We start from the raw sequence: 18,712 nt of genomic DNA on the forward strand, positions 1-18,712 counted from the left end.
CAAGTCTAATCAACAGAAGCATCAAAGCACGAAGTGACATGAAGACTAGTCAAGACCTATCTATCGAACGTCCAATCAGTCGCAGATCAAATAAATCGCTAGACTTAGCAAGATATGGGCAGATCGTGTACTCGGCTTCAAAAACAAAAATGTATGCTGACCTCTGAAGCATAACATTGATGACATAATGCTGACCTCTAAGGCATTCGACAAAAGAAAAGGATGATTCTCAGAAAAAAGCAAGAAATGAAGACCTTCGAGTGGATTATTTTCAAAAATCTACTCGAAGCTCGGGGGGCTACACCCATTGGGTGCAATGAATCATCATCCCCAAAGAAGCAAAATGCTGACCTCTAAAGCACAAGGCAAAGCTAAGGCAAGACTGGCCTCTGAAAAAACACGAGTGGAAGATGAAAATGATTTCTGATAATACCTGAAGTGAAGACCTTCGAGCGGATTGTCTGCAAAAATCTACTCGAAGCTCGGGGGCTACGCCCATTGGGAGCACCTTCGGTGCACCCAATGGACTTCACGGTTCGACAGTACAAAATGCTGACCTTCGAAGCACAAACCCGAGACAGAACACCAAAATTTGAGGAATAATAGCAGGAGAAGACAATAAAAAGAAGACATGTTAACCGGATCGCTCAGAGTTCTGAAGCAAGTGGCCCGGCAGACTCATTTCCAAAAGCATTCCCCGGCAAAATCAAATACCGCAAGCTGGACCAGGGATCTTTGGGCCGTTTATTTCAAAATCAACCCAAAGATCGGGGGCTTATGGGGGACAGATATCCCCCAGGTCCACTAGAAGGATAAAAGACCTCACGAAAGGTCCAAAGGCCCCATAATTCGTAAGGACATCCCCCTCGTGGGCCTGGGAGGAACAAACAGTGAGACAAATCAGCACAAGGTCGGGTCGGTGCAAGCCCAGACGGCCCAACAACATCTGAGCAATAATTGCAAGCAGTAACCCGACTTTCCCGCACAGGAGCCCCGTACGTCGGAACTGGGCGAGGATGAGTCGGCTGAACTATAGGAAGATAGACTCAGTTAGTTCAGCATTATTCCGGCTCATGCTGTTATCATATCCACATGTAATGCCCCACGGTCGAGTATATAAGGCCTAGGGGGCACCCCTTCAAGACGATCGATCGAGAGAGACATCATTCATCACTTAGCCATCCACCCCGCTCTCTACGTTTTCCAGCACTAGAGAGCTCCCTTGTAACCCATCGCATAAAGCATTCCAGCCAGGACGTATGGTGTTACGCACCTCAAAGCGGCCCGAACCTGTACATCATTGTCTACTATTTCTTGTGCGCCCAACACGAACCATCGAGCTACAGTCGGCAACACCGTCCTACTCCTAAAAAACACCTCGGGGGTAACCCTGGGTGCGCGGTCAGACCCGAAACACCGACAAGTTCAGCCGGTAGTGTAGCTTCTGCTTATGGGTTCTTCTACCTCCATAAGAGTTTGTTTGGGAGCTCTAGTATTCCATCCAGTACACATGAATCGAAACTAATTTACACCTCAATCAATATCAACTTATATGTATTAGAGTGAATACTAGACTATCCCAACATAATCTAAGTTCGCCGAGGATCAAGAGTGGTAGATGAAAGATCGTTGCATAGATGCACAACTAGATCTAGAAGTGTAGACTAGTATAAACGGAAGTATAATCGGCAATTAAGGTCAATTCCACTAAATCAGCACTAGTGTAGTATACAGCGGCAGTACAACGGACGGCGACGCTGATTTCATTCCTAGCGACTCCATCATCGATCATGTGCATATCCATCTACAGCTATACAGGCGGTCGTGCTTCGATTCGATGGATCGATATCCATCTACAGCCTACAGGCGGTTCGATCATATCGTATGTTCTTCGATTCGATCGATCCATCTCATACGACAAGCAGCATGCATGCATGGAACGTCGTCTTCATCAGTCACAAGGCGTCGTCGGTATGCAAGGAGAAGTCCGGCTCGTCGGGCTTGGCAAGCTTGGGGAACTTGATGGTGGACACGTCGTCGTCGATCCTCTTGTGGTGCTGCGCCGCGCTACGCTTGGTGTTCTTGGCGAACTTGGACGCCAGGAACGTGGCCCCGAGGTGCGCGGCGGCGCTGGCGCCGGCGTCCGCGGCCGGCGCCGCCGCCCCTGGCTCCGTGGCGGAGCCGAGCAGCGGCGTACTGTCTCCATCGGTGTCCGTCCCGTGGCCGTCCGCCGCGGCGCCGCCTTGGTCGTCGTAGCAGATGCCCTCCTGCTTCATGAGCTCCTTGGCGAGCTTGCGCTTCTTGTGGCGGCGCCAGGCACCCTGCACGAAGCAGGCGCCCCAGCTGCGCCACTGGTGCGAGTAGTAGCGGAACGCGTGCTGCAGGCGCTTGCTGTGCAGGCGCTTGAACTGGTTGGCCACGTACTTGAGGTCCTCGGCGCGGAGCGCGAAGGCCTCCACCTCCGTGACGGTGCGCACCGTGCGCGTGGACTGCGGGAAGTTGAGGCTGGGGTTGGGCATGAGCGCCCAGGTGAGGAGCTCCTCGCCGCAGAAGTCCCCCGGGCGCAGCGTGATGGAGCTGAAGAAGTTGGTGCGGCCGCCGTCCGTGGTGGAGCTCTCCAGCTCGCCGCGGATGATGAAGAGCATGTCGCTGACGGGGTCGCCCTCCCGGACGATGTAGGCGTCCTTGGTGCTGAGCGAGGAGACGAGGCGCTCGCAGATGGCGTCCAGCAGCTGCTCGTCCATCTGCGAGAAGAAGGGCACGCGGCGGACCAGGGCCAGGCAGAGGTGGCGCTGGATCTCGCGGCGGAGGTCGAGCGGCAGGGACTGGAGGATGGACTCCTCGTCGACGCCGCGCGTGGCGAGCCACTTGTACTGGAAGAAGCGGCGCACGCGCTCCTGGAGCTCCGGCGGCAGCTGGCGGTGGCGCATCCACTCCTCGATGTCCCGGCGCTTGACGCGCCACTCCTCCAGCCTCACCGTCATGGACTGCAGGTAGGTCTGCATGTTGCCGATGAGGTGGGAGAAGAAGACGAGGCCCATGATGCAGATGAGGATGCAGAAGACGGTCTCGCCCTTGTAGGTGCTGTTCTGCAAGTTCTGGCCGTAGGAACTCAAGTTCCGAAATCCCCACCAGAGGCAGTAGAGGTACTTATCGATGAAGCCGACCCCGTTGCGGTCCAGGTTGAGGGCATCGCCAAACAATCCGTAGTCATATTCGGCGTCCGGAAGCATGCACTGCTTCTGGATCGCGCTGTGGTTATGCCAGGTCTGGCGTATGGGGTTGTCCCTGCTCTTGCAGTCCAGAAAGCTCAACAAGCACCTGGTAGGCATCTCTGCCGTGGTGCCGTTCTCGCTCGTGCACACCTCCTTCCAGCACGAGTACTGGCGCTCGACGGAGAGCAGATACCAGAGAGCACCGAGGACATGGCTTGCCAGCGTGTAGAGAAGCAGGTTGTACGCCGCCCCCGCCCAGGCAGTTCTCGTCACCACTCCACTTGCCTTGACGATCTTGGAGTTCAAGGATATTATGAGATAGACTCTTGGTATGTACTGGATCAGCACGATCATGGAGAGCGTGTTGTTGGTGCTGTGATTGGCCGAGGATGTACTCACAGCTGGTATAACAAACCAGATGATCATCTGCATGCATACAATATAGGTATACCATGCATCATATCAGCTAGCTAAGCTATATATCCAATCCCAATTCCCAATCCAATCGATCGACTAGCTAGCTAGCTATAGTTATTAGGGACCTGCGGTATCGGGAGCATGGCTGCCAGGTCGATGATGAAGTCGTTCTTCAGGTACCGGATGGCGATCTGGTCGGGGTCCCTCACCAGCTCGCCGCGCCCGAAGATGCGGGAGCTGGGCGCCACGAAGGCGATGCGGAACTTGAGGATCATGTGCGCCAGGTAGAAGAGGTCGGCGAAGGTGCGCACCGCGGTGACCAGCACGCCGATGCCCATGTCCATGGACACGCACGCCGCCAGCCCATCCGTGTGCAGCAGGTAGAAGTAGAGCGGGTCCACGAACAGGCCCACCAGGCAGGTCACCAAGAAGAGGCGGTACCACCGGAGCACGGCGTCGTCGCCCGGGTCCAGGATGCGACGGGGCGTCCATGGCCGCCGGCCCGCGGGCAACGCCGACCCCGCGCCACCCGGGCGGAAGAATGGCAGCGGCGGCCGGCGGAACGGCGGGAGGATGTGGCGGTTGATGAAGCCGGCCATTATTGCACGCGCGGGATCCGAGCTACAAGGAGCGGGCGACAAGCTAGGCGGCCGGCCGGGGGTCTGCCCGGCCTGCTGGGAGAGGCGAGAGGAGGAGGACGAGGAGGGCCGCGCGCGCGTTGCGGGGGGTGGCCAGACTAGATAGTTTTTCTGCTTGCACTTTCATGCTTTTATTTCCAAAAATAGAAAAGCAAGCAATACAATACAATACAATACCTAGTACGGTAGTAGTAGCTAACAATACAATCGGTTTACACGACGATCGACTGCAGAGAAATACACTGTATATATCTAGGTAGCTGTTGCCTGCAGCGGCAGCGGATTGAGGCGCGGTGTGGGGATGAGGAGGAGAGGGTGCTTCCGGGCGGTGACGAGCCCTGGTGCTTCCTCCATGTCCAAAGGCGGCGCCTTGGATTGGCCCTGCTGGATGGGCACCGCCCAGTGGAAGCACTGCACCAGCGCGGCGAGGAAGGCCGGCACGGCCTGCATGGCGAGGCCCATGCCCGGGCAAGCGCGGCGGCCGCTCCCGAACGGTATCAGCTGCATGTGCTGCCCCTTGGGGTCGATGCCTGCACCGGCGCCGCCCGGCATGAAACGCTCCGGCCGGAACTGGAGGGGGTCCTCCCACCAGCCCGGGTCGCGGCCGATGGAGAAGACGTTGAAGATGACGGAGGTCTTGGGCGGGATGACGTAGCCGCGGACGCGCACCGTGTCGACGGTCTCCCGCTGCGCGAACACGGCGGGAGGCTGCAGCCGCAGCGTCTCCTTGAAGACGGCCTGCAGGTAGGGCAGGTGCGGGACGTCCTGCTCCCCGACCAGGCGCGACGCGCCCACCACGCCGTCCAGCTCCGCGCGCAGCTTGTCCATGCAGGCCGGGTGGTTGATGAGGTACGCCAGCATCCACTCCACACTGGTGGCGGTGGTGTCGGAGCCAGCGGTGAAGATGTCGAGGACGAAGGCCTTGATGTTCTCCCTGGTCAGCCTGACCTCCGCGTTCTCGTCCGCCGCCGCGTCCATGAGGATGTCCAGCAGGTCGTGGTGGTCTCCCTGTCCCTGCTGCCGTCTCCGACGCTTCTCCTCCTTGGCCGTGATCATCATCTCCAGCAGCGCGTCGAACTTGTCTCGCACCTGGCGCGTCCTCCGCGTGAGCCCCTGCAGGTCCCAGCCCCGGCAGAGGCCGACGTAGTCCTCGATGTTGAAGGCCCCCACGAGCTCTGCTACGTGCTTGGCGCAGTCCCTGGCCGCTTCCGTCATGTGGCCCGGCAGCGCGCTGGCCACCATGCGCATGATGGCGTTGTTGGACATGCTGATGAGGTGGCGGCTGACGTCGATGGGCTCCCCCTCCCCACTGGCGCTGGCGCTGGCGGCCGCCCCCAGCACGGCCGCCAGCTCGGCCTCCCGCACGGGGCGCAGCTGGTCGACGGTGCGCGGTCCCAGCAACTCGGACATGCACAGGCGCTTCATGAAGCGCCAGTGCGCGCCGTAGGGAGCGAAGGCGAAGCCGGCGTCGTCGTAGGCGAGGTGGCGTGCCACGACCGTGAGCGGCCGCTGCGGGATGCTGGCCTCGTGCTTGAGGAGGTCCCGGGCGGCGTCCGCGGTGCCGGCGACGATGCAGTGCGTGGAGGGGCCCAGGCGGAGGTAGACGAGGGGCCCGTAGCGCGCCAGGATGCGGTCCAAGGATCTGTGCGGCAGCCGGCGGATGAGGTGAAGGTGGCCGATGAGCGGGAGGGCCATAGGGCTCGGGGGCAGCTTGCTGTTGCGGCTACTACTCCATCTCCATCTGGTGACGAGGAGGAGGAGGAGCAGCAGGGCCAGGGGAGTGACAGCAGCTGCTGCTTCCATTTCTGGTCTGGTCTTTTGTCTGGGTATGGTGTGCTTAGATTTATATATAGCAACCGAGAGCATACTATCCCATCCATACCACTACATGGGATCAAAATCAAACCAAAAAAGGCACAGCCCAGGCCCGCCCGACGATGCATCGTGAACTCAAAAATTTTAGGGCTAGTTTAAAAACTTAAATCACTTCAGGATTGAAGAAGATTGGAGAGAAAATTAGTTCATTTCTACTTTAATTTCCTCCAATCCCGAAGGAGATTTAAGGTTCACAAAGTAGCCCTAAGTAGCTTTACATCCCCAAAGTAGCCCTAAGTAGCTTTACATCCCCTAAATTTCCTTGTGGCTGCCATTGACTTTTAAGCAACTAGCCAATTTCGTCGTTCTACAAATTTTTCCCATTCCTTCTAGCCCTCCCGTAGACTTACGTGGGCTATTTTTGCAGCGTCAAGATTCACAGGATTTAGTTGTAGTACGTGTGCGTGGCATCATAACTATTGACGGATAATTAAGGTGGTTAAATACGTCTTTTTCGCATCCACAACACTTAACCAAACAGCGATAGCTTTTTCTTTTCTTTTCTAGAAAAATAACCATCCATGTGATTAGCTTTTTTTCGTATGTGTTATGCTTTTTGGCACTAAGTTCTTCCCATGCTGCAGCTTTACTTTTTTCTTCACCCCGTTCACGCATGCCGATTTCCTTCTCTATCCGCCATTGACTTTTAAGGTGTATGCAACTATTTTCTTCAACGCGTTGATTCTGAGTGTCACATGCATCTTAAACCTGAGTAATAATATATGTTACCTTTTTCCGTTCCTTCTGGTTGCAATTGACTTCGTCTATTTATGCGGCGTCTCGATGCAAAAAAAAGTCGCTTCACCGTTTCATAGACTAACATATACCAATTACATGATGTAACTCAATGGCCAATAGAAGACTAGAAGTTAGTAAAATATGTAAAGATGAAATAAATCATTCTTAATGGAGGTTTCACACGGTTTTCAAGGCCTTAGAAACGAATTGACATGATTTCATCCCCATGAAACATGTTAGGATCGCAAGTGGGAAAAGGAGACACAGAGTTTAACGTGAAAAAACTCTCCCAATGTGTCGGCATTTCGGACCCGCAAGGACCCTCAACCGACTAGTGAATTTGTCGCTGCGTGTCCCTGCCCAGATGGGTTGATGCAAGATGAAACACAAGAGAGAGGATGAGGCTTATATTATCTTGCACCGGGGTGCTCGTAGTAGGGGTTACAAGCGTCGCGAGAGAGAGAGAGGGTGTGGCCCTGAGGTGAGCTGTCTGAGTTAGCCTCCTCTGCGTTTCTCCCACTCTGCCTGCCTTTGCTCGCCTTCCTCTCCTCATGCAGGTCCTGGACATCCCCTTTTATAGATACAAGAAGATGGCTCAGCTGTACAATGGGGGTGTAGCTATGTGCTAACGTGGCCGGCAGAGAAGTGCCTGAGCCCTGTATATGTGCTAACGTTGCCGGCAGAGAAGTGCTTGAGCCCTGTAGAAGCGCAGCTGGCGGTGCGGCATGGATCCTCCTGACGTTTCCTTGCTTTCGTAGGGGGTTGAGAACAACCGACGTCATGGGCGCACGCGGGGAACCATCATTACCTGTTACCGAAGTAATCTAGATGGGACACCGGTCTTGTTCCTTCGTAGCCTGAGGCAGCTAGCTAGGGGTAGGGTAATGATGTATCCCCTGTGGCGTGGTCGGTCCGAGCCCGAGGTCGGGCGAGGCGGAGACTTCTCCTGAGGCCGAGGTCGAGCGAGGATGTGACTCCTCCCGAGGCCGAGGCTGAGGCCGAGGCCTGGGGTCGGGCGAGGCGGAGACCTTCTCCCGAGGCCGAGGCCTGAGGTCGGGCGTGGCAGAGCTCCCTGTTGCGCCCGAGGCTGAACTCGGGGGAGGTCGTGACTCAGTTTTACCCTGGTGGTTGGCACAGTAGTCGGAACGGGGTGAATAGTGCTGTTTTCCTTTCAGAACGATCAGTAAAGGGCGCGAAGTGACTGCAGTCACTTCGACCTTGCCGACTGAGGCGCGTGTGTCAGGATAAGGTGTCAGGCGATCCCCGTATTAAATGCGCATGCGATACGGTCGGTTGGTAAGGCGATTCGGCCGAGGTCGCTGCACGACAAAGCTTGCCTGAGCTGGGCTTCGGGCGAGCCGAGGGTGCGCCCACTGCCTGAGGATGCCCTCGGGCGAGGCGTGAATCCGTCCGGAACTACTGTTCTTGCCAGAGGCTGGGCTTGGATGAGATCGCATCCCTTGGTAGACGAGGCCTTGATTTGAACCGTGCTTATCAGTCTTTACAGTTTGTTCTGAAGATGTTTTCTAGCCAGGTTAAGGAGCATTGGGGGTACCCCTAATTATGGTACCCGACAGTAGCCCTCGAGCCTCAAAGGGAGTGTGGGCACTCGCTTGGAGGTTCTGCTGGATTTTTGCAGGGGAACTAGCCTCTTCCGGTTATGTTTGGTTCCGATGGGTGCGCGCGAGCGCATCCGTCGGGTGTATCCCCCGAGGCCTCAGAGGAGTGGTTTGACTTCTCTGATGTCTTAATTCTTTTTGTGATGCCTCGGTCAGCCTTGTTGTTCCCTCATGCGGCCTGGCCGCAACCCGGCTGCATGGTCAGGCCCCGAGTTTTTAAGTTGGTTTGTCGAGGTGGTCGACAATTTGGCCGTAGCCTTGGTGCGAGAGCAGCCTCCGAGCCTCTGCACGGAGCGAGAGGACGATCGAGGACCGTCTCGACTTTTATTGTACGCCCCTTCGTCGCCTTTCCGCAAGGAGGAAGGGGGGAAAGCACCATGTTACCCTCGGAGGGCACTGAACACGGTGTTTCCAGTGAGTTGCTAACGGGTGATCCGAGTGGACGCCCGAGCCCCGTTCGATAAGGGTCGGCTAGTGGCCCAGAGGTGCGCTCCAAAAGTACCTGCAGGTGATTTGCTAGACACGGACCCATTTGATAGGGTCCGAGGGCTCGGTGCCTCCCTCTGGTGGGATTCCATTACAAATCGTTCCCGCTGGTCTCGGAAATGTCCTAGGGTACCTCGGGAGCGTAGCCCGAGCCTCTGTCACACCCGGATTTCGGGGCACCAAGACCCGGGCGCGAACATAATCACTAGGTGTGCTGGGACCAAGTCTCACACATATGATGAATCATGGCACAGGATCGAATGTCACAACCTTACTATATAATAGGAGTTCTATACAAAATAAATAAATAATTACATTATAAGGAGACAACGGTCCAGCAACCCAAAGTTGACTGGGAGACGACGGCCTAGACCTCTCACGAATACATCGCAGCATCCTCCATGCGCCTCATCATGTGGTACCTGTTCTTGACCTGTGGGGGGTGTGAGACAGCAAGAGTGAGCTCACATACGTTCATCGCTCAACAAGTTGTGGGGAATAATGTGAATGAACTCGACAAAGGTGGGAGTTCATGTGAAGTGTAAGGCTTACCAAAGAGGATGGTTAGAGCTGAGCATTGCTTTTAAAGTTGGTCAAAATTTTATTAGCAGTTACTAAGTATAAGTAAATACCAACCCAATTAAGTAGTAGAACAAAAGTAATAACATCACCTGCGATGCAATGCATATGACAAATTGAATTTAGTTCCATAAGTTAATCATGTGAGGGTTCGAGCTGCTCATGACCGTGAGCACGGCTAGTATACCAGTTTTACACTCTGTAGAGGCGGTACCCTTTACCCACAAGTCATGTTACCCATCTGCCAAGGGATCGCGACTTCCCATACACCTCTACCGAGGAGGCGAGGCAGGGTAACACTACGAGGCCTTTACAAAGTTCCACTAGCTTCAGAAAACCCGCTACAGTTTATAGGAAGCTCCAATGCAGGGTTCTTGCCTGACCGCCATCGCAGCAAAATCAACCAAGGACCTCCCTACACTGACCACTCCCCTACTGCCCTTGCCCCTTTCGGGTAAGGTAGTCCTCCACTAGCTTTCCTAATTAATCAGCCAAGGGCGTCCATGAACCCTTGTGGTGGCACGTGTTTCTCAAGTTAAGCTCTATGTTCCAATTAACATTAATGATCTTGACATGAACATAAATAGAATAACAAAATAACTGGAACATAGATATGATAAATAATTATCCCAAATCCATGTAAAGCAATAGCAAACTACCCAAGTGATTCAGGGGTAAACAAGGTAATGAGATAAACAATCTAGGGTAACCTATTGGGTCCCATCAAAATTAACCTATGCATGAATAAATGATATTAAAGAACATTATTGGGTAAAAAGTGGTCAAGGGCACAACTTGCCTGGCACTTGAGATTTCAGGTACCAGAATGATTCTTCAGATCCTCGTGACCTCACTGCTAGTCGTAGCAATACAAACATACATGGTATAGACAAAATTAACATCACACCAAACATAAGAACATACTGCATAATAATGATCTACGTGCTGCTACGAGATCGTGGAAACGAGAACCACTAAAATTGGAGTTACGGTTAAGAAGTTATGATCTTATGGAGTCATTTAATGCCTCGTATAGATTAATTCAAGTGGACAATTTTAAATCTAAGTTTCATGTCAAAATAGTGTTACTAGATGATAAACAATATTAAAACAAAATTAATGGAATTAGAATGGATCAATTTGGACCTAATATGAATTTTCTATGAATTATACAAATTCTAGGAATTGTTTTCATATTAAAAACTCATTTACTAATTCATTTTTCCTGATTTCCCAAGTCTCTGGACTGCGCCTCAAATAACAGAAAAAGAAAGGGTCTCGGCGCAAGAAACCCGAGACACAGTGAATAGCTAAAGTGGATGGCGCGTTTATTTCCTATAAACAAAGGGGTTCTTCTGTAAGTTCGGCATCGTGAAGGGGTGTGGATCAAGATTAGCCGTCAGATCTAAATTCCGCGGCCAGGATTAGATCTAGCAGCGAATGAACCGGTAAGCGACGAGAACCATTGGATCCGAAATCAATGGTGAGGATTTTATTACTCTAGGTCTATTTCTAACCGTTCGTTCTCGATCAAATCTTGTTCGCACGATCATCGATCGACGTCCACACAGCTCCCCTACGAATTCCCCCCCGTTTTCCCCCCAGCTACCGCCGCGGCGGCGCCACCAGCATACACGGTGGTGGCCATGGCCGGAAATGGCCAGATCGATATTCCGGCCTCAAGCTATAGTACAATACGCGCCACGTGATGTGTAGATGAAGGCGAGAGCAGGTGTCCAGTTCTTACCAAAATCGGAGCAGTGGGATTCCCTGCCCACGGTGAGACACGACCTTGGAGATCCGACGAGCAGTTCGCCGCGTGCCCTTGCACCGTTTTGCCCGCGAAGACCCGGAGGAGAAACTTGGTGGCGTGGTGAAGCTCACCGGGTCGAGCTCGTGCTCCGAACGGCAACAGGGATTTGGACCCATGGCGGCGGCGCGGATTCCGCCCGCGGCGGCATGGATCACCCCATAGCTCAGCCTCGAGAACTATATGGCGAAGGCATGGTCATCATCCGCGCGCGCCCATGAACACCCCTCCGGACCCCGCCCTGCGACCGAACACCGGTGAGTCGACGACTGTGGCGGCGGTAAATCTCCGGTCCCGAGCGAGGCGCACATGGCAGCGGGTTTTCCTCCACACAGCACCGATGATGGTGCCAGGCCGAGGCAAGATGGGATGGGCGAAGGGCCATAGAGCATGGTTTTATAAGCTGAGGTGGAGTCCGACCGAGGATCAATCACCACGGAATCCACGGGCTTGTTACGCGCCACCGCACGCGCTGGATGCGGAGTTCAGGTGAGAGGGATGAATATGACAACATGGTCCCACTAACAAGTGACTGTGTAAGGATTTGGGGAGGCTGGCAACCCGGTCCCACATGGCGGCGAGTACCAGCGACGCGGCGTGAGGCTGGTGTGGGGAGAGAGAGAGAGAGAGAGAGAGAGAGGGCCGAGAAAGGGAATTCGGTAGTGGGCCGGTGTAGGTGAATTTGATCAAAGGCGCTGTTTCTTTTTTTATTTCCTTTTTCTTTTTCATTTTCCAATTTCAGCTTTAAATTCCAATCTTCAAATTTTTATTCTAGGTTTTAGACTTTTGTTAAAATTCACAACAAACAAACATAATATCCAACATGAGTTGCAAGTATTCATTTTATTTTATTTATTCATTTATTTATTATCCTACAAAAGCAAATGCTTTTGGATATGTAGCACACATATAGTTATTTTAAGGCAAATAATTTCTATTGTATGATTACTTATTAAAATATGTTCTAACCTTAATACTTATAAACTCCAACAATGGATAATTTATAGAAGAATTTTATTTATTGAATCTTTATTATAAAAAAATTAAAAATATTCGAACTCAAAAATCTTTGGATTTTTTTACATAATTCTTAAAATGAGATTTTGAGGTGTTACAAATCCTACCCCTTAACAAAAATCTCGTCCCCGAGATTTGTAAGGAAAGGATGTAGAAGACATTATTTGTAGTCTATGGGTTAGTTTTTTTAATTGATTTTAATACCAAAACTCATTTTTTATAACGCAAATCATCAGGTGATTAGGAAAGCATGAGTATATATGGGTATAGCCACTTTATTATGCAGGATAGAAGATATCTTTAAAGCATATATAGGTTTGGGTAAGAAAGAGTAGGGTAAGAAAAGACTCCATCCAAGATTGTGGATCTTGGTTCCTTTGAAGATCTGGCTTGAATCCTATCTTTCCTTGATTTGATGAGGTCGATCATCTTTGGTCTTCATCCTTGGAGTTGTTATCCGAATTAGGGACAAGTAGGTAGATGTGAGTAGGATAAGTTATGATAGTTGAAAATCTTGGGTGCTTATAATTTTATATGTTGATCTATACAGATTTTGCAACCCAACGCATCAGTCAAGTACTTATATATGGCTGGGCTGGTATAGGGAACCGGTTTAGGTTAATCATGTTTATAGGAGTAGGGTATAATTTATGCCACCAGCATTATCCAACTTGCTTAAGAAACTTACATTAGATTAGCTCAACTTGAGGTTAGCCTTCGTTAGGTTAGATCAATCTATCACATCTAAGTTATTTTCGTGTGACTAGATTAGACTAGATAAGATCTCATTATTTTGGATTAGATCCTTGTGATTGCTTTAGGATGAGATAAGTAAAGTGGTTAGGATATGATGAATCCTACAAGATAAGATTAATCTATTAATATAAGAGAGAATCTATTAAAATAAGATGAATATATCAAGATAAAAGCGAGTCTTTTAAGATAAGATGGATCTTACTTAAATTAGATACATTTTAATGAAGGATAATCTTGGTTTGATTAGTTATATATATGCCTAAGTATATGTAGATGCAATTGTGGACACTACTCCACAACTCATCCCACTCAATCAAAGATCCAAATCAGACAAGTATCATAAGAACAAACATTCAAGCACATAGATACCTAAAAAAATAATTTTGTTTTTGTTCCTACGAGTAGGTCTCCTATTCCTAAAAGTCACTTTAGGTACAGGATTTCAAAGTGTGAAATCCAATTTTGTCTTTTAGAGTGAAAAGGTAAGAGTAATCAGAGTAAGCGGAAATAGATGATAAAAGATTAAGAAAAGTTTAGAAAGAATCAGAGTAGCAAAGGTAAGTAGACAATGGTTGTCTAGTTCTATCTAGGTTTCGTCCTACAGTCAACATTCCTCTGATACCACTTCTGTCACACCCGGATTTCGGGGCACCAAGACCCGGGCGCGAACATAATCACCAGGTGTGCTGGGACCAAGTCTCACACATATGATGAATCATGACACAAGATCGAATGTCACAACCTTACTATATAATAGGAGTTCTATACAAAATAAATAAATAATTACATTATAAGGAGACAACGGTCCAGCAACCCAAAGTTGACTGGGAGACGACGACCTAGACCTCTCACGAACACATCGCAGCATCCTCCATGCGCCTCATCATGTGGTACCTGTTCTTGACCTGTGGGGGGTGTGAGACAGCAAGAGTGAGCTCACATACGTTCATCGCTCAACAAGTTGTGGGGAATAATGTGAATGAACTCGACAAAGGTGGGAGTTCATGTGAAGTGTAAGGCTTACCAAAGAGGATGGTTAGAGCTGAGCATTGCTTTTAAAGTTGGTCAAAATTTTATTAGCAGTTACTAAGTATAAGTAAATACCAACCCAATTAAGTAGTAGAACAAAAGTAATAACATCACCTGCGATGCAATGCATATGACAAATTGAATTTAGTTCCATAAGTTAATCATGTGAAGGTCCGAGCTGCTCATGACCGTGAGCACGACTAGTATACCGGTTTTACACTCTGCAGAGGTGGTACCCTTTACCCACAAGTCATGTTACCCATCTGCCAAGGGATCGCGACTTCCCATACACCTCTACCGAGGAGGCGAGGTAGGGTAACACTACGAGGCCTTTACAAAGTTCCACTAGCTTCAGAAAACCTGCTACAGTTTATAGGAAGCTCCAATGCAGGGTTCTTGCCTGACCGCCATCGCAGCAAAATCAACCAAGGACCTCCCTACACTGACCACTCCCCTACTGCCCTTGCCCCTTTCGGGTAAGGTAGTCGTCCACTAGCTTTCCTAATTAATCAGCCAAGGGCGTCCATAAACCCTTGTGGTGGCACGTGTTTCTCAAGTTAAGCTCTATGTTCCAATTAACATTAATGATCTTGACATGAACATAAATAGAATAACAAAATAACTGGAACATAGATATGATAAATAATTATCCCAAATCCATGTAAAGCAATAGCAAACTACCCAAGTGATTTAGGGGTAAACAAGGTAATGAGATAAACAATCTAGGGTAACCTATTGGGTCCCATCAAAATTAACCTATGCATGAATAAATGATATTAAAGAACATTATTGGGTAAAAAGTGGTCAAGGGCACAACTTGCCTGTCACTTGAGATTTCAGGTACCAGAATGATTCTTCAGATCCTCGCGACCTCACTGCTAGTCGTAGCAATACAAACATACATGGTATAGACAAAATTAACATCACACCAAACATAAGAACATACTGCATAATAATGATCTACGTGCTGCTACGAGATCGTGGAAACGAGAACCACTAAAATCGGAGTTACGGTTAAGGAGTTATGATCTTATGGAGTCATTTAATGCCTCGTATAGATTAATTCAAGTGGACAATTTTAAATCTAAGTTTCATGTCAAAACAGTGTTACTAGATGATAAACAATATTAAAACAAAATTAATGAAATTGGAATGGATCAATTTGGACCTAATATGAATTTTCTATGAATTATACAAATTCTAGGAATTGTTTTCATATTAGAAACTCATTTACTAATTCATTTTTCCTGATTTCCCAAGTCTCTGGACTGCGCCTCAAATAACAGAAAAAGAAAGGGTCTCGGCGCAAGAAACCCGAGACACAGTGAATAGCTAAAGTGGATGGCGCGTTTATTTCCTATAAACAAAGGGGTTCTTTTGTAAGTTCGGCATCGTGAAGGGGTGTGGATCGAGATTAGCCATTAGATCTAAATTCCGCGGCCAGGATTAGATCTAGCAGCGAATGAACCGGTAAGCGGCGAGAACCATTGGATCCGGAATCAATGGTGAGGATTTTATTACTCTAGGTCTATTTCTAACCGTTCGTTCTCGATCAAATCTTGTTCGCACGATCACCGATCGACGTCCACACAGCTCCCCTACGAATTCCCCCCGTTTCCCCCCAGCCACCGCCGCGGCGGCGCCACCAGCATACACGGTGGTGGCCATGGCCGGAAATGGCCAGATCGATATTCCGGCCTTAAGCTATAGTACAATACGCGCCACGTGATGTGTAGATGAAGGCGAGAGCAGGTGACCAGTTCTTACCGAAATCGGAGCAGTGGGATTCCCTGCCCACGGTGAGACGCGACCTTGGAGATCCGACGAGCAGTTCGCCGCGTGCCCTTGCACCGTTTTGCCCGCGAAGACCCGGAGGAGAAACTTGGTGGCGTGGTGAAGCTCACCGGGTCGAGCTCGTGCTCCGAACGGCAACAAGGATTTGGACCCATGGCGGCGGCGCGGATTCCGCCCGCAGCGGCGTGGATCACCTCATAGCTCAGCCTCGAGAACTATATGGCGAAGGCGTGGTCATCATCCGCGCGCGCCCATGAACACCCCTCCGGACCCCGCCTCGCGACCGAACACCGGTGAGTCGACGACTGTGGCGGCGGTAAATCTCCGGTCCCGAGCGAGGCGCACATGGCAGCGAGTTTTCCTCCACACAACACCGATGATGGTGCCAGGCCGAGGCAAGATGGGATGGGCGAAGGGCCATAGAGCATGGTTTTATAAGCTGAGGTGGAGTCCGACCGAGGATCAATCACCGTGGAATCCACGGGCTTGTTACGCGCCACCGCACGCGCTGGATGCGGAGTTCGGGTGAGAGGGATGAATATGACAACATGGTCCCACTAACAAGTGACTGTGTAAGGATTTGGGGAGGCTGGCAACCCGGTCCCACATGGCGGCGAGTACCAGCGACTCGGCGTGAGGCTGGTGTGGGGAGAGAGAGAGAGAGAGTGGGCCGAGAAAGGGAATTCGGTAGTGGGCCGGTGTAGGTGAATTTGATCAAAGGCGCTGCTTCTTTTTTTATTTCCTTTTTCTTTTTCATTTTCCAATTTCAGCTTTAAATTCTAATCTTCAAATTTTTATTCTAGGTTTTAGACTTTTGTTAAAATTCACAACAAACAAACAAAATATCCAACATGAGTTGCAAGTATTCATTTTATTTTATTTATTCATTTATTTATTATCCTACAAAAGCAAATGCTTTTGGATATGTAGCACACATATAGTTATTTTAAGGCAAATAATTTCTATTGTATGATTACTTATTAAAATATGTTCTAACCTTAATACTTATAAACTCCAACAATGGATAATTTATAGAAGAGTTTTATTTATTGAATCTTTATTATAAAAAAATTAAAAATATTCGAACTCAAAAATCTTTGGATTTTTTTACATAATTCTTAAAATGAGATTTTGAGGTGTTACAGCCTCGGCCATGTAACGGACGTACCCAGGGTCATCCCTGACTCTGCGTGCTCTAGGGCGGTTGTTGAACCCTTCCGAGGGGCCAGCCTTCGATCCTCTGATCAGTAAAGGGCTCGGAGCCCAAGTGCTCTGGGGCGGTTGCCGAACCCCGCAGGGCGCAACCTTCGAGCCCCTGATCAGTAGGAGGGCTCGGGGCCCGTTTCCTTCGCTAAGAAGGATCCTTTTTGAAATATCCCCTTTCCCAGTCCCTGTGGCAAGAGAGAGAGAGAGGAAAAGGAAAACGATATAAATTTAAATAATGTGGCGCACCTTTTTTGACGCGGTCATCATGACGGAGGTGAAACGGCGCCCGCTTCGCCTGCCAGAGGTGTCGTTTGCCCTGCCAAGGAGTTAATGCGACGGGACAGGCGATTCGCGGGGCATATGTTGCGCGTGCGCGAGTCGTTCGAGGAACAGAAAAACCGTTTCACCTTCGAGTTTGAATTTCGCGACGGGTTCGGGCGAAGTTTTGGGTGGATCTCGCCCGAGCCTTTATATACCCGGAAGAGGGGCCGGTGGTGGTTCTTTACCCTGCCATTTGCACTTGCCTTCTGCTTTTGTTTCCGCAACCTAAGAGAGTAGACAGAGAAAACCGCGCACCTCATCCCCTCCGCCTCCACCACCTCCGTTCGGCGATGGCTGACAAGGTGACCGTCGTTCCGCCGCGCAACTCGTGGCCTTTCTCCACCGTTACTATGGAGGATCTGGAGGCCCTTGTTACCGATGGTTTGCTCCGTCCTCTCTCCGGCGGGCCGCAGCCGGAGTGGATGGCCCCCAGGAGCGAGGCCGACCCGACTCCGCCGCCGGGGTACGTGGTCAGTTTCATCCCCCTCCATGAGCGGGGGTTTGGAGTGCCAGCGAGCCGCTTCATGCGGGCGCTGCTGCACTACTACGGGGTGGAGCTGCATAACTTCAACCCCAACTCTATTGCGCAAGCGGCCATCTTTGCGGCGGTTTGCGAGGGTTTTTTGGGGATTGACCCTCACTGGGACCTGTGAACCCATCTCTTCTCCATGGAGTTCTTCGCCGCGTCGACGGACGTGAAGAAGGTCCGTATGGCGGTGCGGGCCGGTGGCTGCACCCTCTAGCTGAGGTCAGGGCGCGTGCAGCAGTACATCCCTGCCTCCCTTGTGTCTTCGAACAAGGGGTGGCAGAACCGGTGGTTTTATCTCTAGAACGGCGACGGGATGCTTCCGCCGTTTTCTCAACGAGTGGTGACCGTCGCCGGCAATAACTGGCGCTGGGGGGCCATGCGCGAGAACCAGGAGAAGCTCCAGCCTATTCTGCATGCCTTGCAGAAGTTACGAGATGAGGGCCTTACCGCTGCGGGGGTCGTCACCGCTATCCATCGCCGGAGGGTGCTCCCTTTGGTAGAGCGACGGTTGCGGCTCTCGGAGATGAAGCCGGGGGTCGATTTGGAGGGCTCGCGGATGTCCTCGACCTCCCTCTCCGCCGACGACCTACTCAAGCGGGTAGCGGGTATGGTAGGGAGGCTGGATGCTGGCGCCCTTAGCCAGCCCGTGATGCGTCCCGACCGTGGGTATGTGTCCCTGGTAA

The 18,712-nt window shown here is 50.8% G+C and overlaps 2 protein-coding genes across 2 annotated transcripts; both read right to left on the bottom strand.

The window, feature by feature from the left end:
* Positions 1-1,666: 1,666 nt before the first annotated feature.
* On the bottom strand, positions 1,667-4,265 carry LOC103643044 (cyclic nucleotide-gated ion channel 18). Its single transcript, NM_001364977.1, has 2 exons — positions 3,758-4,265; positions 1,667-3,641 (listed from the first exon to the last, which is right to left on the bottom strand). The coding sequence occupies exons 1-2, from the start codon at positions 4,229-4,231 to the stop codon at positions 1,956-1,958; spliced, it is 2,160 nt and encodes a 719-aa protein (NP_001351906.1). The 5' UTR covers positions 4,232-4,265; the 3' UTR covers positions 1,667-1,955.
* A 142-nt stretch (positions 4,266-4,407) lies between these two features.
* On the bottom strand, positions 4,408-6,074 carry LOC109944638 (cytochrome P450 93G2). Its single transcript, XM_020549403.2, has one exon. The coding sequence runs from the start codon at positions 6,071-6,073 to the stop codon at positions 4,523-4,525; it is 1,551 nt and encodes a 516-aa protein (XP_020404992.1). The 5' UTR covers position 6,074; the 3' UTR covers positions 4,408-4,522.
* Between the last annotated feature and the right edge of the window lie 12,638 nt (positions 6,075-18,712).

Source organism: Zea mays, chromosome 2, assembly GCF_902167145.1.
Source record: "Zea mays cultivar B73 chromosome 2, Zm-B73-REFERENCE-NAM-5.0, whole genome shotgun sequence".
Lineage (NCBI taxonomy): Eukaryota > Viridiplantae > Streptophyta > Magnoliopsida > Poales > Poaceae > Zea > Zea mays.